The 24,759-nt window shown below is 35.0% G+C and overlaps 1 protein-coding gene across 1 annotated transcript in view; it reads left to right on the top strand.

The window, feature by feature from the left end:
* The window catches only part of PMP (putative type 1 membrane protein), a 43,594-nt gene extending 30,832 nt beyond the window's left edge, over positions 1 to 12,762 (top strand). The window contains exons 3-11 of the mRNA XM_089797939.1: positions 10,129 to 10,221; positions 10,329 to 10,407; positions 10,497 to 10,595; positions 10,720 to 10,805; positions 10,913 to 11,017; positions 11,174 to 11,311; positions 11,622 to 11,727; positions 11,856 to 12,073; positions 12,299 to 12,762. Coding sequence (XP_089654065.1) covers positions 10,129 to 10,221; positions 10,329 to 10,407; positions 10,497 to 10,595; positions 10,720 to 10,805; positions 10,913 to 11,017; positions 11,174 to 11,311; positions 11,622 to 11,727; positions 11,856 to 12,073; positions 12,299 to 12,367 — 993 coding nt within the window. The 3' untranslated portion in view covers positions 12,368 to 12,762. The remainder of the gene's footprint in view (positions 1 to 10,128; positions 10,222 to 10,328; positions 10,408 to 10,496; positions 10,596 to 10,719; positions 10,806 to 10,912; positions 11,018 to 11,173; positions 11,312 to 11,621; positions 11,728 to 11,855; positions 12,074 to 12,298) is intronic.
* Positions 12,763 to 24,759: the final 11,997 nt, after the last annotated feature.

The following is a 24,759-nucleotide window of genomic DNA, read 5'->3' as shown; positions in this document are numbered from 1 at the left end:
TATTGGCACATAATTTTGGATGGATTGTTGTTACTCTGTGAAGCTGGTGTTGATCGCCTCCAAATGGCAGCCTCATTCGAATAATGCTCCTATTTACGATATATGACATTCACTTAGAGAATGTCTGTTTCTGCCGATTGAATAATCGCATGGAGTAAGACAACAATCCCATAAGCTGGATTTGTTTGAACCTTTATTTGGTCATCTCCCATGTGTGATCCTTGTGATGTCTTCATAAATCTGTGTGTTTGATTTACTTGTGATTAAAGGCATACATGAAGATTCTACCACTTCCATAGAGGTGTCAAAAATGATTTCTTCAAGTATTTGACTCCTTGAAGTGTATAGTGATCATGTTCTAATTATCATCATTTTTTTGTGTTTGATGATTTGTCTTTTCCAAGTCCTTCACTCCTTCCTTCTTTGACGTGACAACCTTCAAAGTTTCTATTGGTTGTGAACTTCTTGATGCCAATTTGAATTTACAATCATGCTTTCCATTTTCCCTTCTTAATTTGAAGTGATGACTAATTTGCTTCTTAGATGAATACTTTATAAAGGAGATGTATTTATCATGAGGCCATATATAAAGGAAATTACATGCATTTTTGATCTGTCTAATTTGAAAAATTAGAACATTAATATGATCAAGTTATCAGGATTTAACACTCCCTCTTAACTTGATAATATAAATGAGAAACATATCTAGCAACATTGTTAAGCATAGATTTGTACTCTATATCTATCTGATTCTTCCAAGCATGTAGTATCATGGTATACATGATACTTTGTCATATCACTAAACCTGTAATATGAATTATCACTAATACTTTGATAACAGTATTACATGTGATGCAATACATAGGATAAAATCCAGAGAATGATTAAATTCCTCCTTTATCCAAATTGTGACTCATAGGCATTGACAAACCTATATCACAATATGATCTCGAATTAAGATCTGCCAGTAGTTTCCTATTGTTTTAGAACATTATCTCAGAGATCGTCATCTCATATACTATCTATTCATTATCATATAGATCATCACCTCTTTAGATAATAAGCACACGGTAAAGCCCATAACAGTCAATAGCCTAACAATGATAATTTAACTCAAAATTATTTTATTAATAATCAAAGAATACAAATGAGTTATAATTCAACCATACAAAGTCCTTTTCTGAAGTGATCTATCTTCACTCGAGAGAGAGGTTTGGTAAGAATATTTGCTGTCTCTGCAGTACAAATGTATCTTAACTTGACAGTATTCCTGTCTACCATATCTCTTACATAATGATAAGGAATTTCAATGTGCTTGGATCTATCATGAAAAATTGGATTCACAGAAAGCTTGATGCAACTTTGATTATCACAATGAATAATAGTGGGATTCATGGGTTGACCAAATAATCCCACAAGTAACTTTCATAGCCAAACTGCTTCCCGAGAAGTCATTGCAGCTGCAATGTATTTAGCTTCTGTGAAACTCTGTGCTGCTGATGCTTGCTTTCTTCATATCCATGATATCATCGCCGAGGATAAATTGAAATAGCATCCTGAAGTGCTTTTCCTATTAGTAACACTTCTAGCCCAATCTGAGTTTGTGAATCCATGCATGTCCAAGTCAATTTTCTCATACTTGAGTCCAAGGTTAAGAGTGCATTGTAAGTATTTGATAATGTGTTTTGACTGCAACTAGGTGAATCTCCTTTGGTTCACACATAAATTGACTTAAGGCATTAATTGCATGGCAAATATTAGGTCTTATATTTACCAAGTATAGGAGAGACCCAATCACCTATCTATAAAGAGTAGAATACATAGGTTTGCAGTTTCATATTCCAAATCTCTTCAAGATGTTTAAAGTATACTTTCCTTGATTAAGTATGACACTGTCAGAGTTTTGCCATACTTCCAATCCTAGGAAGTAATGAAGGCATTCTAAATCTTTCATATCAAATTCTCTGATTAGATCTTTCTTGCATTGATCTATAAGATGATCATCACTTGTTATTAGTAAAACATCAACATATAGTATTGAAATTATCGTATCATCTTTATCCTTTTTATAATAGAGATTTGGATCAACTTCATTCTTGGAGAATCATAAACTGGTGAGATACTTATTGATTCTTTCATAACATGCTCTTGGAGAGCTTTATTGAGCCTGCAAACAAAGACTTTAGGGTTATGAGTTTCAAATCCTTCAGGTTGTTCCAAATATACCTCTTTAGTAATCTTTCCATTCAGAAATGCTGTTTTCACATCCATCTGATGTACTTTCCATCCCTTCGATGTTGCAATAGCTAGGATTGTTCTTACAGAGGTGTATCTAGCAACTGGAGCAAAGGTTTCTTCATAATCAATTCCCTCATTTTGAGAGAATCCTCGAGCTACGAATTCCCTCATATTTTTCAATGCTACTGTCAACAACATGCTTGATTATAAATATCCACTTAGAAGAAACAACAGATTTTCCCTTAGGCCTTGGAACAATTTCCCAAACATCATTCTTAATAATGGATTGGTATTCTTTTGTTATAGCATCCTTCCAAGCTATATGTTTAATAGCATCTGAAACATTGGTTGGTTCTGATTTAGATAAATCACTCATGTTTGCAACATAGCTAGAGAATCTTTTGAGTTTTTTGCTTTCTCTGAAGGTTCCTTCTTGTGCAGAGAAGTCCTGTGCTTCCTCTACAGTGTTAATAGCCCAAAGTAGTCTTTTGTTAGGATTTTGAGTTTCCTCAAGATTAAGATTTTGAATTTCACCTTTAATTTCTTCAATGTTCTCCCTTTGAAACTTAGGTTCATGATTTTCTTCATAACTTAGGGCTCTTTTGAATGCTAAATCTTCCAACAAATATTACATCCCTACTAAGTTCAATGTTTTCTAGACCAATTATGTAAACTCTATATGCTTTAGATGTTTCACTGTATCCAACAAAAATACCTCCTTTGCCTGAAGGTTCAAGTTTAGTTCTTTTCTCTTTAGGAATATGAAAGTAAATAGGACACCCAAATATTCTAAGATGACTGATATTTGGTTTAGAATTAGAGAAGACTTCCTCGGGAGTTTTATCTCCAAGGTGGGAATTGAATATAGACAATAGTACATGTGGCTTCTGCCCAAAGATAGGATCCTAAATTTTAGTCAAGTAGCATAGCTCTTGTAGCTTCCACAATTGTCATATTCTTTCTTTTTGCTACCCCATTTTGCTGAGGAGTGTAAGGAACAATATACTTCCTCTCAATCCCTACTTCTTTACAAAAATCCTTAAACAAATCTGAAGTATATTCCCCTCCGTTATTAGTCCTAAGAGTTTTAAATTTGTGTCTTGATAGATTTTTAGTCAAGGATTTGAATTCTTTAAATCTTTTAAGGATTTCTTTTGATTCTTTACATTTGAAAAAGTAAATCCATGTCTTCCTAGAGAAGTCATCCATAAAGAGTACATAGTACAAAAATCTTCTGAGAGAAGGAATAGGCATAGGTCCACATAAATCTGAGTGGACTAATTCTAAAACATTGTTAGTTTTTCGAGTGCTATTTTGAAATGGACTTTTGGTGTTCTTACTTAGTGCACATCCTTTGCATATGCTTGAATGATCTTTGTTCAACTTATGTAAACCAATAACCATCTTCTCCATAGTTGATAAGGCTTTGAAGTTTAGGTGCCCTAATCTTTTATGCCATACTTCGTTTATATCTGCAGCTTCATGAACTAAGGCTTGAATAGGTTCCTAACATAGTTCATACAAGTATCCCTTCCTTTGACCAATCAATTTTGATTTCTTAATAGAAGAGTTTTTAGGCCAGGTCATTATCTTTCCATCCATAAATGCTATCTTATATCCATCATCCTCAAGTGCTGTGACAAAAATTAGGTTCCTCTTGATTCCAGGTACATATAGTACTCTTTTGAGGTGTACGGAGATGCCTAATTTTAGTTTTAAGGTGCTGCTTCCAACTCCTTTGATTGGATGTGTAGAACCGTCACCTATGGTAACTTCTTCATCAGTTTCCTCCGTCATTGAATCCAATACTTCTTTATACCCCATAATGCGTCTGGATGATCCACTATCAATTAGCCAAGAATTGAGTTTGCTAGATACATCATTTGATAATGTTGAATACAATACATAATTTTCAGGATCATAGTCTTCTTTTGTCTTAGTTACCTCTGTGAAATTTACTTGCTGTTTCGTATTCTCAGGGAAGTCCGACTTATAATGTCCAAGTTTCTCACATTTGAAGCATTTGACTTCGGATATGTCCCTTTTGAATTTGTTATTGCCTTGAGGGGCCTTCTTCTTAAAGTGTTTCTTCTTTCCTTTGTAGGAATTGTATTGAGAACATGAAGTTCTTCATCTCTAGTTTTTGATTTCAGTCATTTCTTAAGTTGCGTAGATTCTTCTTAAAGGAAGTCTCCCTTTAGTCTGTTGAAGTCTGGAAGTATGTCTCTAGCACTTACTCCTTGTGAGAATGTTTCCCATGAATCCGGTAACCCATCTATAGCCATAAGTGACAGCTCTTTGTCTTCAATTATGGTCCCTATACTTGCAAGTTCATCTCTTAGACTAGCCACCCTTAGGAAGTATGAATTCGTAGATTCTCCCTCCCTTATTTTTATATGATTTAGTTGCCTTTTTAGTGCAAGGGTTCTAGTTGCATTGTTAACCTCATATGCATTTAATAATGCACTCATCATATTAAATGCTGTCTGATGTTTCATTAACATAGGTATTATTTCATTTTAAACTACTAATTTGATTTTCATGGCTTTCTTGTTTCCTTTAATCCAGTTAGTTTTATGAAGATCAACATCAAGTTGCTTGGATTCCTTATCAATAAATTGTATGACATTATTGTCTTCAAGAGTGATCATAATTCTGAATTTCCATGCAACGAAGTGTTCTTTTCCATCAAACCAGCCTTCAGGTCTGATTGCATTGGCCATTGAAGGTAGAAGGATGTTGCTTAGATATTTTCAAATCTGATTGTCAATTTGCAGAGCCTAGGTTCGATAACTTGGCTCTGATACCAAGTTTTTTGCAAATTCTGAAGATATAATACTGATGGAGAATTAATACCTTGCTGCAAATCGATCTACTAGAATTCTGGACTGAATGTTATTGTTCTGGAAGTCTGCAATAAATTCTGGAAATTATATTTTATTTCTGTACTATATTGCCAAGGAGTAGATTGCTGGAAGAGCAGACTTAAGATTGTATTGTGTGTTCTCTATCCACAATCTTGCTCCTACTTATATATTAACCAAGGGTCTTGTCTTTTCATAAGACACAACTCCTTCTAGGTTGGCCCTCCATGAAACAACTTACTCCTCTACAAATCAGCATCCTTGTCCATTAACTAATAGTTAATTGTTAATTAACTACAATAGTCAAATACAAGGCATATAAGTATGCCTATCAAATTGCTGATCTGTTCTAGGGAGATGTATTTATCATGAGGCCATATATAAAGGAAATTACATACAATGAAAATGTATTTGACTTTTGATTCCAAATGCTAAAATGAATAATAGGAACTAATGAATTTGTATACAAATGCGGTAATATATGCAGTTAATTTAGTATGGTGTAGTAACTGTATAACGAGTAAATGGTAATGAATGGAGATGGAAATATATATATATATATGCCACAATGGAATACAAAGAATCTTACAAGGCTATGACCGCAATAGCAGTTCGAATCTCAATATGAATATATGGTTGTCTGATGTAACAATGTAGAATATGCACCTATCCTGCAAGCCATCTCTGATACAATGAATTGTATGGTATTATGACAGGGAGATAAATGGGCAGGATGCTATCTCTGATATTCTTTATGTGATTGTGTGGTCTGTTGTTATGAGCTGCTTCTGATCCGCTGTATAATACTTGCACTTCAAATATAAGAGGTTGTGATAGCAACCAGTATGCTCAGCGAGCAAAGTCCTCAAGGGAACAATTTATAAAATCAATTCTCATACACACTTCTCATGCCCCATCGGCTTTGGTTATTTGTAATTGCTCAAGGGGCATGATGAACCACTGCCAACTATGTAATTCTTACCACCATGATTAATGGTAAATAAGATGTGATTAGATCAGCTATCATGAACTGCCATGATTATGCAATAACAATATTAGTGATCAATCACATGTAATGAATATAATGGCCAAGTACTGATGGAGGATAAGTAACCATTGCTGAGGATATAGCTTCCTTCAGATTATCATTTCCTGCTTAGTTACTCTTGCGAGCCGTAATATGAATTATTTTGTAAAGACTTACATCTTCAAAGACGGTATTAGATGTGCCACCTCATGCCACTGTTGACTATTGTGATGACTGAGCACTTCCTTTGCTGAGTCATTGCTATAGAATTTTATAACCCTTCATTAATCGTTATCTTATTATCATTACTATATTGGCACATCATTTTTCGATGGATTGTTATTACTCAGTTCTGCTAGTTTTCGACCGCCTCCAAATGATAGCCTCATTTGAACAATGCTCCTAATTACGATATCTGACATTTACTCAGAGAATTTTGATCTCTGTCTGTTTCTGCTGATTTAACAATTGCATGGAGTAAGACCTCCGTGGCATGTGTATACACGCACATACACACAAGATTGGGTCTCCATGATTAATATTATTGTCCACTGAATACCTACTAGCATTTGCACCAAAAAAATGCAATAGTTAGGCCGATAGAGATATATACGATTCGCAATCAATAGAACTATTCAACCTTTCATAGTAGTGTGTAAATTTTTGGTTGCTTTGGTAATTTTTTTTCTTTTTAATATTAAATTTTGTGTAAATATCAACATATGTACATATTTTATTAATAACTATCGATAGTTAAAACAATATTCGAAGTAATAATAAAATTCTTAAATTTTTTAGTGATATAAAATTATCATGTAATAAAAATAATTTTGAGGTTTATGTTATTAGCTTATAGAAATACATAATAATTATTTTAGTGAATTCAAATTCAATTTTCAACTTAATGTATTTGCTATTAGTCCAATGTGTCCCTTGGAGTATATTTTTTATATAACTGTATCTTAGAAAACTACACAGGTTTTATGTGTGTGTGTCAATGCTTCAACCACAAGAATAATCCTCAACAAAGTTTGAGCAAAAACTTATAATTAGAGTTATTGCTTCCCCTTATGAACTAAGATTGTTATCTTTGACTGTCCATTTAAAATTATGTTGCATGTCTTAAGTTCATGAAGTTGCTTCTGATATATTTTTACCTTTTTATTGAAAAGTTTGTTTTTAGCTGTGGATTCTCGTAAATTGTTTATAATGTTTTTAATATTTAATTTGAATATTTTGAAATAAATTTATAGTTTAATATGAATTTATACTTAATAGTTATACGTAGTATTGTAATAGTAGAATGGTTTATTAAAAAATAGGTTTTAGCAAGTAAAATTTGCATTCGAACAAGAAAAATACAGAGCATTAGACTGAGGTTTAATTATAGCAAATAACTTGCTATCACGATATTTATTCTTTGTTCGAAGACCCAACTCCAAATTTATCAGGCAATTGTGTTGCTGCAGCTGCCATGGTTGCCCTCGCCATCTGCTGCATCTCTACACCACAATGGGTCTCTGCGCTTCTGGATAAGCAGCCAGCTGTTTTGTATAAGTTGGGTATAAAATCAAGCTATCAAAGACTGATAATCGGACTCTCCTGGGAACAAGTGTTCTCAAGTTTAAATTCCAAATAGAGAGAAGCAAATAGAATGTTTGCAGTGACGGCAAAGTCTGTAACTGTGCAGTAACCTTCACCGTAGACTGCATCGTCAGTAGTTGCTGCCCATTTGTGATTCTAAACTTAATTATTCTGGCCTTTGTAATAATCACATGTGGACAACATTTTACACCGCACCTGCAGAACATTAATAGTCATAAATGGAATAAAATGTAAAAATTGATGACTTCATAGTGTATGCGTAAATCATAAATTCTATAATCTTATCCAAAAGATCCGTTTCCCTGTACAACCATTACAGATTTTTAAATTTTAGAGCAAAAATCTAAACCAGCCCTAATACATCACTGCGCTACTTTAGCACTTTTGTTTTGCTTCCAGGAAACATAATCTTACAGAATGTTGTGGCTTGACTGGGCGCATTTATTTCACGTATTTAATGCACCATTAATTGCAGCTCGTGTATTTACGTTGTGGATTTTTTTATTAAAGCTGGCCACCTTCTAATCTTGTGCAAATTGTGCACTATACAACTCACGGAGGTCCAACCAATTCCAGAATATTTTGCTAATATATTAGGTGTCAATTGCTACCATACATTTATGTAGAAAGGTAGTGAAAGAGTTGCATTAAGCACCTTATTAAATAGCCCATCGCTAGACTGCCTTTCACACTCATCACAGAGAGTAATATTCCAGTCGACTTTCTTTAAAACTATATAACAAACCTGCTATATAATACGTATCAACGCCACATATATTTGCAAAACTATAATTCTGTCGCATGAACTCATGTTCTAGGTTGGCAATACCTTTTCTGATTTTCTGGTGCCACAAATTTGAACTTCCAATCTTGTGTAAAATTCCCTTCGTCGCACGTAATCGAAATATTTAATCTTTTTTCCACACATCAAATCACTGTTTCAGCTTTCTGAGATCATCAGGGTTACTATTTGCTTCTGCTCGACCAGACTTCAGTGTCAATTGATGTTGTCGAACTTCCCTCAACAGCTGTCTGATATGCCACAACTTTCCAGAAAACTTGTAATTGGCGGTATTCTTTTCTGGGTAAGACATCTTAAAACCGATCAAAGTGTACCGCATATAATAGCCTATCAGCTAATTATTGGGTATTAAATAAATTTCAATCTTTAATTAAAATTTATTCTAATCATATTTGTCTGAATTTGGGGATATGCCACCCTCCAATAGTAAATTAGCTCCAAAATGTCAATAGCCTATTGGGTCATCTAGAGGCTTATTCGTGCACATTTGATTCACCCTGCACACCATTACCATGCAAACTTTTTCTCCTTAGGAACTGTTGCTAGGTTTTGCCCTTTTCAATCATCAAACTACTTTCATTCATGAATGAAATATAAAGGTCCTTCATTTTGAAGCTTCCTTTGTTATCTACATCTATTCCTTCATCACTGGATCTCCTACTTAATTTTTTAATCCTTTCTAGAGCATTCCTTTCCCAAATCTATTTTGCCAAAGCCTCCATTCTTGTTATCTCCCCTCTAATCCTTCTTTTAGACCTGATCTCTCTTGCTTCTTTGTCCCAAACATAATTGTGGCAATTCAATCTCCCATTTTGTGCTGGACACACCACCAAGGAAATGGGCATTCTTCTAGGGCTTATGGTAGCAGCAAAACCTTGCACATACCACAAACATCCCAAATAAGATAACAGTAACTCACAGCCAATAGCAAATAGTGGATTGAGGCAGTCCCATAAATAGCCCGACTCCTTTTCCTCTGCCCTTCTAAACTGGCTGAAATTTGAAGATCAATAACATGAATTTGAAAGGGAAATGTGAGACTTTGAGACATTTAACAAAGTTCTGATTCCTCTGGCAAAAAGTACTTACACAAATTCAAGTGCAGGAAACTTTTCTACTAAAAGTTCAATCTTCCTGATATTCAAATCAGGATAAATTTCATGTACAGAAAGGCTCTTTCTTTTTATCTATCGTTATATAGTATATTGTATTCAGCTGGGTTGCCTTCCTAGAGTTCTGGATTCGTTGCTTCAATGATCCCATATTCTTCCTTAACCCCACTCAGTATCATCATGTGAAAAACCTTCTGATTTAGCTTTGCCATTTCCAATCTCTTCTTGCTTGGAGCTTTGTTCAATTTCTGAACTCTTGATAGTTGTGAATGTGATAAATTTTAATGTTAAGAATGATTATAACTTTATAAGTGAGTATAACTTGATGATGGAAAATTGTTATCATTATAATCTTGTATTAACATTTTCCAGTTATCTTCTCCACAAATGCTCTGTTTCTTGCCTATATAGATTTGCCTTAATGTTTTCCATTTGACATTTGGGTATTCATAACTGTTTATCTTGATGGACATTTTGCAGGAAGTTTATATGACTCGATCAGATATTGCAGACACTATGTCAGTGCTGCTTGGTTTTGCACCTTCTGCTTCACTCTCTCTGTCTTCTTTTAAGGTCATATCAAAACTTCCAAATTGTTTTTTGCACAGGTTTCTTGCCATTAGATTTACAGTCTTGTTTCCTTTTTCTTTTTCTGATGGATGGACCTGATATATCTTCAGCTAGATGCACTTCTTGCACCTAATCCATTCAAACACCCACGTGCTGTTCTTCTGTTGGAAGCTAGAGGAATCAGTCAAGGTTGCAAACTGACTGAATATTTTGAGTGCTGCTTGGCCAACAAAAGTTTTTGCAATCTTGAATATAACATTATTGTTTTGATGATGCAGAAACATTGAGCAGATTAGACTTTCCAAAATTTGGATTAGAATCATACAGCTACAGACACCTAATTTCTGAATCTAGTGACACTGCTTTTGACTTTCCTGGTTTGTAATTGACACATACTTGAAAGAGAGCCAAATTCAACATTTTTTTCCTTTGAAACATTTCTGGATTATGAAATTTGTGCTCACTGCCTGATCTTTTATCTCTGTTGATTGCTTATTGTAGAGGACGAGGTTATGCTTTTTTCTTTGAAGGGAGCTGCAGATGATGGAAATGATCTGCATTCTATTGAAAAAGAACTTTCGGATCTTGTAAGTTTTTTGAGCAAGGCTTCAGATATATCTGCTTTCAACTTAGCGCTTTTATGGTGCAAATGTACATCAGCTCTTGGTTCATATAATAATAATATGTTATCCAGGCACTTTGGCTTGGAGGATTCTACTCTGGAGGGCAGAAACCATTGCAGGGAAATCTGAGTATTCCTTTATCTAAGGAGTCTATTCTGACATTCAACCTTTTAAAGGTGTGGTAAAATTTCACCTCTAGTCTATTGTAGTGGTTAAGAGAATTGAAATTGCAAATCTAGAAAAAAAAACTCCACCCTAAGACAAAAAGATTTCCATTATCTGCTTTGCAATATTTCATGTGATCAATTTTATTTTTGAAATTTGTTTGGCAGGGAACAGATCAAGTATTTGCAAAAGAACTTGTTTCTCTATACCAGAACATCAGAAGGATAGCCACAATGCATGAGAATATTGTGGAGAGCTCTCCAGATACAGCAGAACTCTTACTGGGCTCTTTTGCAGGTGTTGAGGTATTGAATCATTTATCATTTGTATTGTCACTAGAACATGTCACCTAAAAAGCTACAGATAAATACACAATATCTCAGTTTGCAACTTTGGATAAGAGCCACATAGGTGACCACCTTTCCATTTTCATAATGCTAATCTTGAATATAGTGATAACAAATGAACGTCGAATGTCACCAAGGAATTTTAAATGTTGCCGAAACAGGTGATTTCTATTTAAGTAATAATCAATTCATAGGGATTGATGAAATATCTGAAAATTTCATTCTAATCGATTTTGAATAGACCTGGTTTAAATGAATTCCAATGCAGGCTTTGCAAGAACATTATAGTCACAGTAACATCCCTTGTGAAGGGCTGGAACTCTTCCTAAATGTTGCAGTGAAACTTTTCAATTCATTGCAATTATCATATGGTGGTCAGTATGTTTTGAACCTTGGCCTATGTGTACTGCTGGTCATTGGATGTTTTGCTACCTATGATCAATGCATTAGCATTCCATTTATTGTATAAAAGGTTAATTGTGAAATTTAAATAATATGGCAGGCCAAATTGTTGGTATCGTTGCAATCAACAATAATGTGGTTCCTTCTTTTCAAGAGATGCTTGATATCAAGTTGACTTCAAGGAATTCCCGCTCGTTGAATGAATTGGACTCTTCCAAATCCGGGGCACCAAATTTCGCAGTCATTCAAGCCTTACTTATAAGAAGAGCTGTTGCTTGGTCTATGGCATTTATTCTACTTGTAGCGGCACTTGTTGGGGTGAGTTCTTGTTCATCGCTATGGCAGGCTATATGTTTTCCTTATCACACATGTTGGCAACAACTTTTAATATATTTAATGTATTTACCATAGAACTACAAATTATTCCTTGAGAAGGCTGTAGATTTCAATTTCTGCTTTTAGGTGTGTTTCATAGAATACAACCAATCCGAAGAAATATACTGTTTTGTATAATGTTAAAGTTTTTGCTGTTTTGTGTAACAGGCTTACTATCTCTTCAATATGCCTCTTACTCGCGATACTCTTCTGTATTCGACTGTCAAACTGGATTAGTTTTGAAAAATTGGTCAGTCAACAGCAGACTGAATTGACTTGGATTATTGTTCTGAGTAATTTTCTGCTTTATGGAGTCATTTTGATAGATTTTAGATTCATTTTCTTTGGATCTAATCTTCAGTCTCTTTCAATATTTATATTCATGTGTAAAAAGGGAAACAAAATTAGACAGAATAAGAGGAAGGATGTTTCTGAATCGGATGATATCCAATCTTTAATTGTAGTGAATTTATTTCTTACAAGAACAGGAAAAATGATATTTATCTTTGATATGTTTATGTAAGTCTTTCCTTCTAAAGACATGTGGCAATCATTTTCTAAGAAAAGATGAGCGCCAAGGGACAGACATGGCTAATATTTAGTTTATTTGCTTACACATTTTGACATTTCAAGCAAGATTCTCACGTCAGTGGTTGAACATTGCAAATATCAAATTAGCAAATGTACCTATGCATTAGCAAATGTACTGTAAAATAAACCCTTTTTTTTGATCGGTGTAAAATAAACCCTTTTGATTATAGATGATTGGAAATTGGAATAATTATTTTATTTATTGATAATCTTAGGTAAACAATTGTATATAACTGCTTGTAGGTTTGCATGCGGATCGAATTTGTTAACGTATTATAATAGAAAACCCAAAAGAAAATTTAAAGAGGTACGGCAAAGGGTGAAGGAATTGTGGTTTTGAATAAGCTGAAAGTGAGGGCAATTGTGAGGAAGGTGAGGAAAATGTGGAGATCCATGCTAATTCTTCAAATGAGTGGAGATGAATGTTTGACGTGATAATGTCTGCTTAGTTGTCATTTGTTTGGATACCTTTCAGTCTGCAAGCTCTGGCCATGAGCCAGCCCTAGCAGAGTCCTTTGAAGGTGACTGGCATCTCTTACTTGGCCTTGCCCTCTGGTGGAATCATGTTAGTGGCATTCTGGGGAGAGGTTGTCTCAGATTTGCATTTGTTGCTTTCTGGTCATGCCACTGGTTTTGCACCTAGGGAGTGTGCCAATGCAGCTGGCATGAGGGCTTTGTTAGGGGTGGTTGGTTACCTTAAATTTGCTGAACAATGTGTTTGGTGGTTTGAGTGTAGAGCAGTTGATGATGTGAGGGAGTATAGTTGCAATGAGGTGGCTGTTAAGAGACTGTCCTCTAGGTTCTATTAGAAAAATGCTTTTCTTTTAAGGGCTTGACATGATTATTCTGTTCCCTGCTTTTCCTAGTTCCGTGGCCCTCTGTTTGGTTATTTCTTCAACTCTCCTGGTTTGAACACTGCCAGAGGTAACTCTTCTTGTGTTCTTCCTCCTCCCATGCATTTGGGGGTTGAGGGGCTTGGAATGGATACTTAAAACACATGATATTTTAATGGATAGATTGTCTGGGAGGCTGAAGAACATTCCTATTGGTAATCTAGGGTATGTATCTATTGTAGCTATTTTCAGAAAGTAAGCGAAGAGGAATCATAAACTTGCAATATGGAGATCTTGGTGGTTTGCAAGGGCTTGTCTATGATTTCCTTACAGGGAGAAGATATCAAACAAGGAATAAAGGATTTGGTTGGTGTAGGATATAGTTTGGGTTCAAGACGAATTTCTAAAATAGAAAGTTGGGACACATGTCCCCCACATACAAAGAATTTTCAGTTGTGTAATTCGAGAGGATTTATCAATTGGGACATAAAAACGCTGGGAAGAGGGAAAACATAAAATATTGATTTTTGAAAGCAAAACTTTTAAAATGGGGTATGTGAGTACATCTTTAACAATGTTTTTGATATTAATTAGTAGCCAAAATGAGGGGTTTGACCTTTACATGAATACATCGCTAAGGTTGTGGAGAGATCAATAACATATTATAAAGGGTCTTGGTTGTTACAAGTCAAGACCACAAGGGGCACACTATTAGAAGATTATCCACTTTCCATAAAATATTATTCGTCGAATAAAGGGCCATGACTGGCTGCGTACAATAGTGGCCAAAATATGCCATTAATAGGAGACAACCAACACCTAGATAAGTGGACAAGATAATCGAGGGATTATGAAAGGCTCCCCAAACCTTCATAAAGGGTAGCAAAATTATATCAGAAATCATCCTGTAGTAGAAAACAATTTTCCTCCAATCAAAACACCACCCCTATTTGCAAAATCGCCATCTGCAACAAAAGACAAGGTGCCCACCTTGCTAAGAGCAAAAAAGGAAGACATTATCAATCTAGAGAGCCAACCATAAATCCATCCCATGTCCAAGCAAGAAAGGAGAAGACTGCCCAAAGTTACAAGCCTTCTTTGCAAAGTAAGTCCACACCTCCATACGAGATTCTTCCAAGCCACGAAAGAGAAGCAAACACATTGTGTGTGCCTAGCCCTTACCATGGCCAACAAAAAATGCCCCACCACAATAGGTTCCAACATAGCCCCAAAGTTAGCTACAAACCTCCACCAAAAACAACTAAAGACTAGAATGAGCCCTTGGAAATTATTAGCATTTGATTGGCCAACATAAGAAACAAGACCATTGTCCATGTTGGCTAAGATGGATAGTCCAAAAAAAAGTGAACAAACAAAGGAAAATAAACTCAATATTAACATCATCCATCACACACCATGTTCAAGGAGTAAAGAAACTCAACCCAAGAAACTTAGGTAACCATCATCTTTAGGCTCAGGGCAAGGAGAGGCTTGTAAACATCCCCAAGACCTTGAATAAGTTGGAGCATCACCTTTTTATCAATTCAAAGTAGAGCCCAACACACCTTTGGTCACCGCACAAGCAATCTTTCTATAAACAAAAAAATCCAACAGACCTTGATAAAAGCCAAAGTAAATCCACAAAGAATCATATAATAGACACAAGAATCAACAAGCCCCTTTGGCAGCACATCAACGTGTCCAATTGCATAAGAAACACCAAACTTCATTTGGCAACACATCAACATCTCCAAGGATGCAAGAAACACCAAACCCACACCCTCAAAGAAGAGGTTGGAAAGTCTTTGGGACATAGCAACCACCACCCTCCAAGACATAGTAGGGTTAACTAAAAGCTAGCAACACAACCAAAGAAAATACACCTCCTTCAAAGCTTTTCATGAGAGGCCAATCATCAAGTAGACAACTTATATTGCGTGCCAACTAAGCACTACAAGACCATGTATCACAAAGGGCAGGATGACCTAAGCCACGAAGATATAATACCCCTTTCTGAATATTTTAATCTGTATGCTAGACAACATTATGTTCTTATCAATTTTGCATAATTAATAGATCAATGATCCTTGAGAAAATCCTTACATAATCATTTATTTAATTTTATTCTAAAGTTTGACCACCTTATCCTAAGTGTATTTAATTAGGACATGCTCCTTTTTAATTAAATCAAAGTCCCTTTTGTTCTATGTGCACATTGAAAAAGAAAAATAAAAAAAATAAAAAAAATCAAAATCCCCCTTTGAGAGTGCACATTCCCAATGAGCTGGAATCTTATGACTTTTTAAGAAGGCTTTTGTCTCTTTATCCTGACCACTCATTATTTTGCCTCTTAATCTAAACCACTAAAAAATGAGCACATGGATCAACCAAGACTTCATTTCCACTGTTGCTAATGCTTTTGCCTCTTAATCTTGATCGTTTGTTCATTTCCAGATTGCTTTAAAAGGAGGCTTCCAACTCTCTCTAAGAGATCTAGAGTTCATGTTATTGTTATGCTGCCACATTGTTTCTTGATTCTTGAGCTCTTGCATCCTTGCATTCTCATATAGTTTAGAATTTCCTTTTCTTGCAATTAGCTTAGCACATCTAGTCTAATTAGGAGGGGAATAGTAATCTTTCCTCTTGTTAGCTTAGATTTACTTTTCTTTTACTCTTGCATATCATCTTTTAGCTTAATCTTGCATATCTCATTTAGTTGCTTTGCATTCATCTTGAGAATCATGAATACTAGCATTCTTGTTGCTCATTATCTTTGGATTTTCCATTCTATAGTGCACTTTGCAAGGGTCTTTCTATCAGGTTCATTTGAGAGCCACCATCCATATCTATTTGATTCTTGCACATCATGGGTATGAAGCTATAAGCTGCCTTCGAAGACTCCAAATTCATTGAATCTCTTGGATATAAGGGTTTATAGAAGTGGTCACATTTTTGACATATTTTTGTTGCCAACCTGGGGCTAGAGACAAGTTTCTAGCTCCATATTGCATTTTCAATTTTTACTATTGCAGGTATGTTGTTTTTGCGCTTCGATCCAAAATATCATACGATAGAACTCTAGTCCATGTGCAACATTTTGCTAGTTAGCAGGGGATTGAGATTCATCCATAGTTTGTCACCCTACTTCTACAGTTTTATCACCTGACCTTCACAGGTTTATCATTTTGGTTCTGGACTTTTGTTGCCTATATGGGTTCTGTCGCATGGCTTTTGGAAGTTTATCCCATGATACCTTGGTGAAGTTTGTCTCATCGCATCGATCTTGTAGCTTAATCTTTCATCATTTTAGTTGCATTTTTGCATTTCCATTTTTTCACAATAGCTTATTGGATTGGGTAAAGTTGTTTTGCAGGTTTATTGTGCTTTCATTTGATATTATACATACTAACTTGTAGGTGCATTGGCTAAGAAATGAAAGCAAAAATACATTGTGCTTGTTATTAGCTTTCATTTTCATTAGGCACATTAAACAATCATCAGTAGGGGGTTCTTTCCATTGGTAGGGAAGTATGCTCTTGTTTTCCTAAGACAATCATAAACCTAGACCCTTTGGTTTGGATCATAAAAAGTCAGTTGGGAGAAGATTGCTCTTTAGTGGCCTTAATTAACTATTCTTGGTGTTTTTGGGAGAAGCTTGTGAAGTAGGAGAGTATGCTCTTTCCCTCTTTGAGAAAAATCAGAAATCTAGACCTTCATTTCTTATCCATTTGTGTTATAGATCCTTAGAAGGCTTGCAGTTGAAGGAAAAATCTCACAAGAACGACCCAAGTGAGAACAAGCAAAATTGACTTATCCAACCAGTAGGGTAGATATTTTGCAAGGAACAATTTATGCAATTTAGTTGTAAAATAGGGTTACCAACCATAGCATGTGAGACAAAGTCTCTCCTACCTTAAAGGGAAGGCTCCCCTGCTCACTGTTCCTCGGATCAACTCAAGATAAGAAAGAAGTTAAGAGATATTATAAGGGGGTGTTACCAATATTCTTTCCTTTTATTTCAAGAAATAATTCACTTAGTTGTAGAGCGAGTAATGGGCAAGGTTATCTCTATAACTACACTTCTATCGAACAAATGGAAACAATGATACCGATACCACACACCAACTCATAGGCTGATTCAACGTGTACGTGCTAAGATCTATGTCTAGTTTTTTTAATCTATAAGAAAAATCTCCACCATTGGGTGCACAAACTTCGAGAAGTAGATGATTTCTAAGCTATAATTCTAATAAATGGCATGGATACAAGGTAGTAGTATAAACCATCTTCACAACTTTGAATCTATATTACCACAATTGCTCCTAGTCACAACTTCAAATTCAATTGCTTCCCATACTCGATATGTTGTAAAACACATATAAGATTACCATGAATAAAAGTAAATAAACTCAAATTGCAGTCACAACTTCCAATTTGATTCTATTGCATTTTTTTTTCAGACACAAGTTCGAAACAAAATGCTCTCTTTGTATTCACTTCTGTTCTCAAAATTGCACTTCACAATTACAGTTATGCTTGCACAAGTTTGGTAGAGCCCTCTTGGATATTATAAAAAATGATACCACATACAAACTCACAGACTGATTGAAAGTGTACCGGCTTAGATCCATGTCTAATTTTTTAAATCTATAAGAAAAGTCTCTAACATTGGGTGTGTAGACTTCTAGAAGTCGATGATTTCTAAGCTATAAATCTAATAAATGACATGAATACAAGATAGTAGTCACAACTTCTAGTCTATATTACCACAGTTGCCCCTAGTGACAACTTTGAATTCAATTGCTTCCTATACTCACTATGTTCTAAAACACATAATATTATTATGAATAAAAGTAAATAAACTAAAATTGCAGTCAACTTCTATTTTGATTTTATCACATTTTTTTCCAAATGCAGCTTTGAAATAAAATGATCTCTTTGTATTCACTTCTATTCTCAAAATTGCACTTCACGATAACAAGTTTGGTAGATCTCTCTTGCATATAGTAAAAGATGATATTTACAATGAAGAATATTCCTTTATATAGGCAAAGGAGTGAGAGAAAGGAGGAGAAAAAAGTGGAAGAAACTCAACCACCTAGACTAAGTCAAACTATGAAAGAAGATTTATTGGATTTCATGACTGAAGGTTTGTGTAATCGGATTACATGCAATCTTTCTTCTCCTCTTGTGGCACTTAGCTTCATCATAGGGCTTCTGGTAGTCGCACAGATCAGTCACTGTTGGACTTTTTCCCTGTGAAGACGGATACCTAATCTTTTTCGTGTTGTTTCCTTCTTTCTTCTTCTTTTGTTGTGCTTGTTCTTTTTTTGGACACCGTTTGGTGCTCCATTTGTTTGCTTTTTCCTTGTTGTAAGCTTCCAGTCCCATAGACCCACGTTGTGGTCTTTTGTTGGACATTAATAAATTTATCTTATCTGAGACTAATAAACTGATAATGCTAAAAAATTTAAAGAAAAAGTTGAAGAATGTTGAATCAATCTCAAAGATTGTCAACAAAAGCCTTATATTTGGTGATACAATCATGGAACATCGGAAGATCCATAATTTTCACCTTCTATGGAATGACATCAACCTTGATTACATTGGCATGACGTGTTTTGAGAATTTGATAGTTCTCTACAATGCAATCAAGTAGGTGTTTCACTGCAAACTTGTATGTCACAAATTTATTCATTGTTTGTGCTCCAAAATCATCTGATTCAAATTCAATGTTGACCTTGTTAATGGATTCTAAAGTCACGCCCTCTTCTTCTAACAAATTTTCTTCCTGAGTGAACACTTTGCATCCCATCATCTTTAGATCACTCATGATCTTAATTTAGATAGTTTGGTAGCTTTCAAGGACTTCTTGTACCTCCATCACCAGTCTTCCCATTACTTGTGCCTTGTGACCCATGAGTCCTTGATATTTATAGAACATGTCCATAGGTGCAATGATGTTATATGTGATTAAAACATCCAAATCAACATTTGGCATTTTGTCCCATGTGCTCAGATCTTCATTTGGGGTGTTTGTTTGTTGAATGAAGGAAGCAAGCATGTGATGAAGCCTTTCTTCAATAAATCTGATACGTTTAAGGACCTCATGCGCATCTTCTATTAATTGGATTCCCTTAATGATGATATCTCAAATTGGGCCTGAGCCGCTTCAACTCTTTAATTCACCTGAACTAAATATGATGTGGTGATTACAGATTGTGAAGATTGTTGGCAAATGACCTCATGAAAGTGAGCATTCTCCAACTGCAGCTGGGTCTTCTTCTCCTAGACTTTATCATTCCTCTTAGACACAATAAAATCTACATCCTGGGCATCCTGTTGACACCCTAACCGTGTTTGTTTTCCAAGTTCAATTTTGTTGAAATTGTTATCAGAGCGATGAATCTCTTCATCTGGCTTATCCACTAGAGGTTCCACAATCTAACGATATTTAGTTTTCTCAAAATCATCAAGGATTCTTGAGACATATTTTGCCTTTTGCATTGGGAAGCTTAGACTTGTTCTTCTTTGAAGGAAGATACTCTAGGGATAGCTTCATCTTTCTCCTCTTCATAGTCATCTTTCGTAACCATGCGGGTAAGCTGAAACCTTCTTTTGCTGAAACTGGTATGGTGGCTATGACATACATTGACCTTGATTGTATCTTTGTCGTTATAGTGCATGCCTCTATTTGCAAAGGTGAAACTATGGGTGTTTGTTGGAGCCACTCTATTATGAACATCTCAAATCCTAGAGCCGAGGTATCAAGTTGGGAAACTTATCCCTCTGGTATGGCTGAAAAAGAAGAGAGATTCAAAAAAATTATCCAAGCTTTTGCATTACTTTGAGGTGAGAATAAGAGGAGCCGCAAAAGAGATGGGTAAAGATGACGTATTCACATATGAAATAGGAATAGTAGGTGTGAATACCGTGGAAAAAGAATCCACATCAGTGTCTATGGCAACCAAGAATGGTTCATTTTGGGAAGATGGCTCATGGTTGCTTGGCAGATGCGGTGGAGATATTATCATTACTTCTTCTTCATTTGATTCTTGCACTTGGAGAGTTGACATAGAAGAATGTGAGGATGAAATGACAACTTTTCCTCCTTTAAGCTCTGAGGTAGATGAACCATCTTTCTTCTTCACCTATACTTGATGTAATCACCCAAAAATGGTAAGCTAGACTATGAACCCCCTTTTTAACATTTTTGCATAGTTTATCTATGGCTTATTTTTGATCAAATCCTCATTTTATATTTTATTTGATTATAACCTATGGTTTGACCACTTTATCCTAAGTATTTTATTTAATTGCTCCCTTTTAATTAAATTAAAAATCCCCAAAATCCCTCTTATCTTAAGTGTGCACACATAAAGTATTATTCCTATTTTAAAAATAAAAGAAAAGATATTTTGTCTACACATGAATGCACAATTTTCTATGTGAGAGGAATCTTTTATTTTTAAAAAAACTTTATTTCACCTCCATATATTTCTTTCCCTCTCAAATGTCAACTATTGATTGTGATTGGTGGAGATGATTGTGCACATGGATCACTCAAGATGCATTGACTTTCTCCTCCCTTGATAATGCCTCTTTTTCCTCTTCTACAATCCATTTTTCTTTAAAAAGGAGGTTCTCTCCCCATTATTGCATAAGGTGAAGGAGTTGCAACTATCGTCACACTACTGGTTTGAAGCTTTGGTACCTTGGAGTACCATTTGCATTCTTGGCATCTTGGAATACTTGGAGCTTTCCCTCATCTTGCATCTTGGACCTTGTTCATCATGGCTAGGTTAGCATCTATCCATCTTGCATTTCAATTCCTAGATTAGCTTATTGTCTTCATTGCACTTTTACTTTCACCATGGCTAGGTCTTGATCTCATTTAGTTTAGATCTTGCACTTCATTTGAATCTTCCGTTCTATGGTGCACCTTGTAAGGTTTTCTTAATTGGGTTCATTTGAGAGCCATAATCATATTGTTATTTTTTACTTCAACCTTTCACATCATAGATAGGAAGCTATAGGTTGATTCTTGAGGAACTTATCATGGGTTTCCTCGAGTGTAATGTCCTATAGAAGTGTATCCACATTTTTCACACACATTTTTGGCATCCATCATGGGGCTTGAACCAAGTTTTTAGCTCCATTTTCTTGCTTGCAATTTAGTTGCATCCTCATTTTTTTTTTTTACAACAATTTATTGGATCCAATCAAGTGGTTTTGCAAAGTTTTAACTTTGGATTTAAGGCTAACCTTTGTGAAGATTGAGTTGAAGGCCAAAACTCCAGGGTTTGAAGATTTGATCATATCTCCCAAACAACTTGGTGTTTAGATTTGAAAATTGTTTTACCGGTTGGAGAGGGATCTGAGATGTCTCAGTTTGAAATTTAGAGTTCTTCAAGCTATTTTGTGAGTTACAAAATTTTCATTATTTTTCATGAGAAATCATTTTTCGAGCGCAAATCAACAAATATTTCAACAACATTTACATTTTTGGATTGATCTCTCAATTATACAGGGGGTTTGTTCTTTGTGTTTTGAATTTGGAAGTCATATTAGGGCTCAATAACATGATTTGAAAAAAACTTGTGTATTTTAGTGAAATGGGTCCATAGGGCACACATTTTGAGACATTGCTAAAATTCTTGCATTTTTTGAAACCTTACTCATTTTTACTATAGATCTCTTCTTTGCATTTTCATTTTTAGGGCCAGAATCATAGCATACAAACCTTATTGTGTGTATAGCTTAATTGGCTAGCATGATCAACTTTATGCATCATCAAACTATTTTATTATGTGATGATAAATAAAATAAATACTTTGACAAATCATGCCATTCCTAGTTGAATAGATAATGAGGTTTAATGAATATATTCTAGCTCTATTTAGCCCATGTTATGTGATGATGGTTTTGAAGTTGAATTATGCACATTGGTATTTCCCAATATTAGAAATAACAAATTGATTTATTAAAACATGAGATGGAGTCATGTTAGTGATGTGAGTTATTTACACTTTTAACACGTATGAATTTATCAATTACTAATGATCAAATTGAAATGTGCAGGAAAATCTATGTACTTCAGAAAGCCAAGAAAAGCATATGGATAACAACCTACAATACCTTGTTTTGACATAACTTATTAATGTAGGTTCCTCTTATACAATAAATAAAACCATAACTGTTCAAATCCAAATGATAATTATAACGAAAATGATCTTACATATATTTTATATTTTTACGAAAATTGCCACTAGAATAATTTGAAACCACAATGTGGTAGCCTAATAACAAGTGTTGAGATTGTGCATGATATTAGTCAAGCTAATTATGTTGGAATATTATAATGGTAACTAAAAGTAAATGATAGGCGAGATTACTTTCTTATATGATATAAGTGACTGATTAATTGATGATTGAAAAAGAACTAGAGTTAACTAGAATTAATAGACATGAAGTTAGTGAGATGTTGTAATACATGAATTGTAGTTGGGTAATTTAAAAAAGGAACATGACATTCAATAGACATCAAGATGTGGATCAATCTGACTAAGTGAGGAATACATGCGAAGTTATTTAGGAAAGGTTATCCATTTTGGTTTATGGTTATTGTCATGATGATATTAATTTGATGCATTCTTAGTGATAGATTGCTTGTCATACTATGATTTCCATGTGATGTTGATTAATCCAGTTTAACAATTATGTATTGATGTATGATTCATATGTCATAATTGTAAGGAAATGGAATTCTACATCTGCGTTTGGTGCTCCTATACTGATGTGTATAGATTTATGCTATAATTGAAATACATAGTGATGGTCATAATAAATGATGTTTTACAATATATATTGGAGAAATTCTTTGAATGCAAGTGTAAAATGATAGTTATGTTATTGTAAATGAAGAATACATAGTGACATCCCATCATGATGATTTACATTTCGTTATGATACCATGAACAATAGGATTTATGGATTTCATATTACATATCTTGTATCTCATTTTATATGCTTATACGTCATATTGGGCTACTGATATTTTCACGAGTGTGCAGGTAGTAAGCCCATGGACACATGGAGAACCTTGCTAGGTGCATTTTTAAGCCAATGTTAACCCTAAGGAGGGAATAACCTAAATTTTCATTGTATTTTATTTGTGAAAATAATTCAAATGTATTGTGTGAAGTGTTAAATGTAATTATGTATAATTACTTGGCATGCCAAATGTGTAATGTGATGTGTTTTAAAAGTGGTGTAAATTGACATGTGTTGTGATGTGGCATGCGAAGTAGGTGTTTGAGGGTCCTGAGGGTAATCTTTTCAAACCTTAAGTGGGGATTAGTGGTTTATGGAATCAGGAAGGATTGTCCCCCACTCAAATTCGAATGTGGACTTTAGGAGGGCTTTTTAGGAGTCATATTCACCCCTATGACTTGGCTAGGACCCCATTTGAAGGCCCACATGATATATACTTGGATTAGGTGCATTTTAAAACCTTTTACCCATCCCTAGACACCTAGGAAGGCACTTAAAAGTGGGATTTTCCATGATGGTCGAATTTGACATGGAGAAAATGGGATTTTAGTGGGATTGAGATGGGTAGAGTGGGGAATCAAAAAATGAAAGGTTAGAAATCTTTAGGGAGGAGTGGTTAAGGTTTTGGGAAGAAGATCATCCTGAAAATTTTGGCTAAGGAAGATGATCTTAGGAAGTAGGGGAAGGAATATTTTAGGAGGAAGAAAGATCAAACTAGCTTGTGCAAGTTTGAGGTAAGATTAGTTCCATCCCTTTGATATGCATTCTATGCTGATTACCTTCTCATGTTGTGTTGTTGTTATGTAAAAATTGTGGATTCTTGGTGTGTTCATATTGTAAGTGCTAAAATGGCTTCTTTGTAAAGTGTTGTATTATATGATGAAGTGTTTTATCTATGCTTTCATGAAGAATTTCTTGATTTTCTTTGTTCATTGTTAGTTTGGTTGGGTGTTCACAAGGTGAGCCTCACCCTTGGGAGGGAAGAGAACAGTGTGGGGTGAAGGGTGTATGGGGAATGCATTAGGTTGAGAGTCTCTCCTTGTGATGGAGAAGAATGCCATATGGATGTTATGGGCTCCATATGTCGCATTGCTTGGGGGTCATAAGGGTTTTTCTTACTTGGGGCCCATAAGGGTTGTATGAGGACTTATG

This window comes from Cupressus sempervirens, chromosome 8 (assembly GCF_028749045.1).
Source record: "Cupressus sempervirens isolate cs-2001-9-10 chromosome 8, ASM2874904v1, whole genome shotgun sequence".
Lineage (NCBI taxonomy): Eukaryota > Viridiplantae > Streptophyta > Pinopsida > Cupressales > Cupressaceae > Cupressus > Cupressus sempervirens.
Note: the sequence above shows the minus strand (reverse complement) of the source record. Positions and strands in the feature narration are given on the sequence as shown.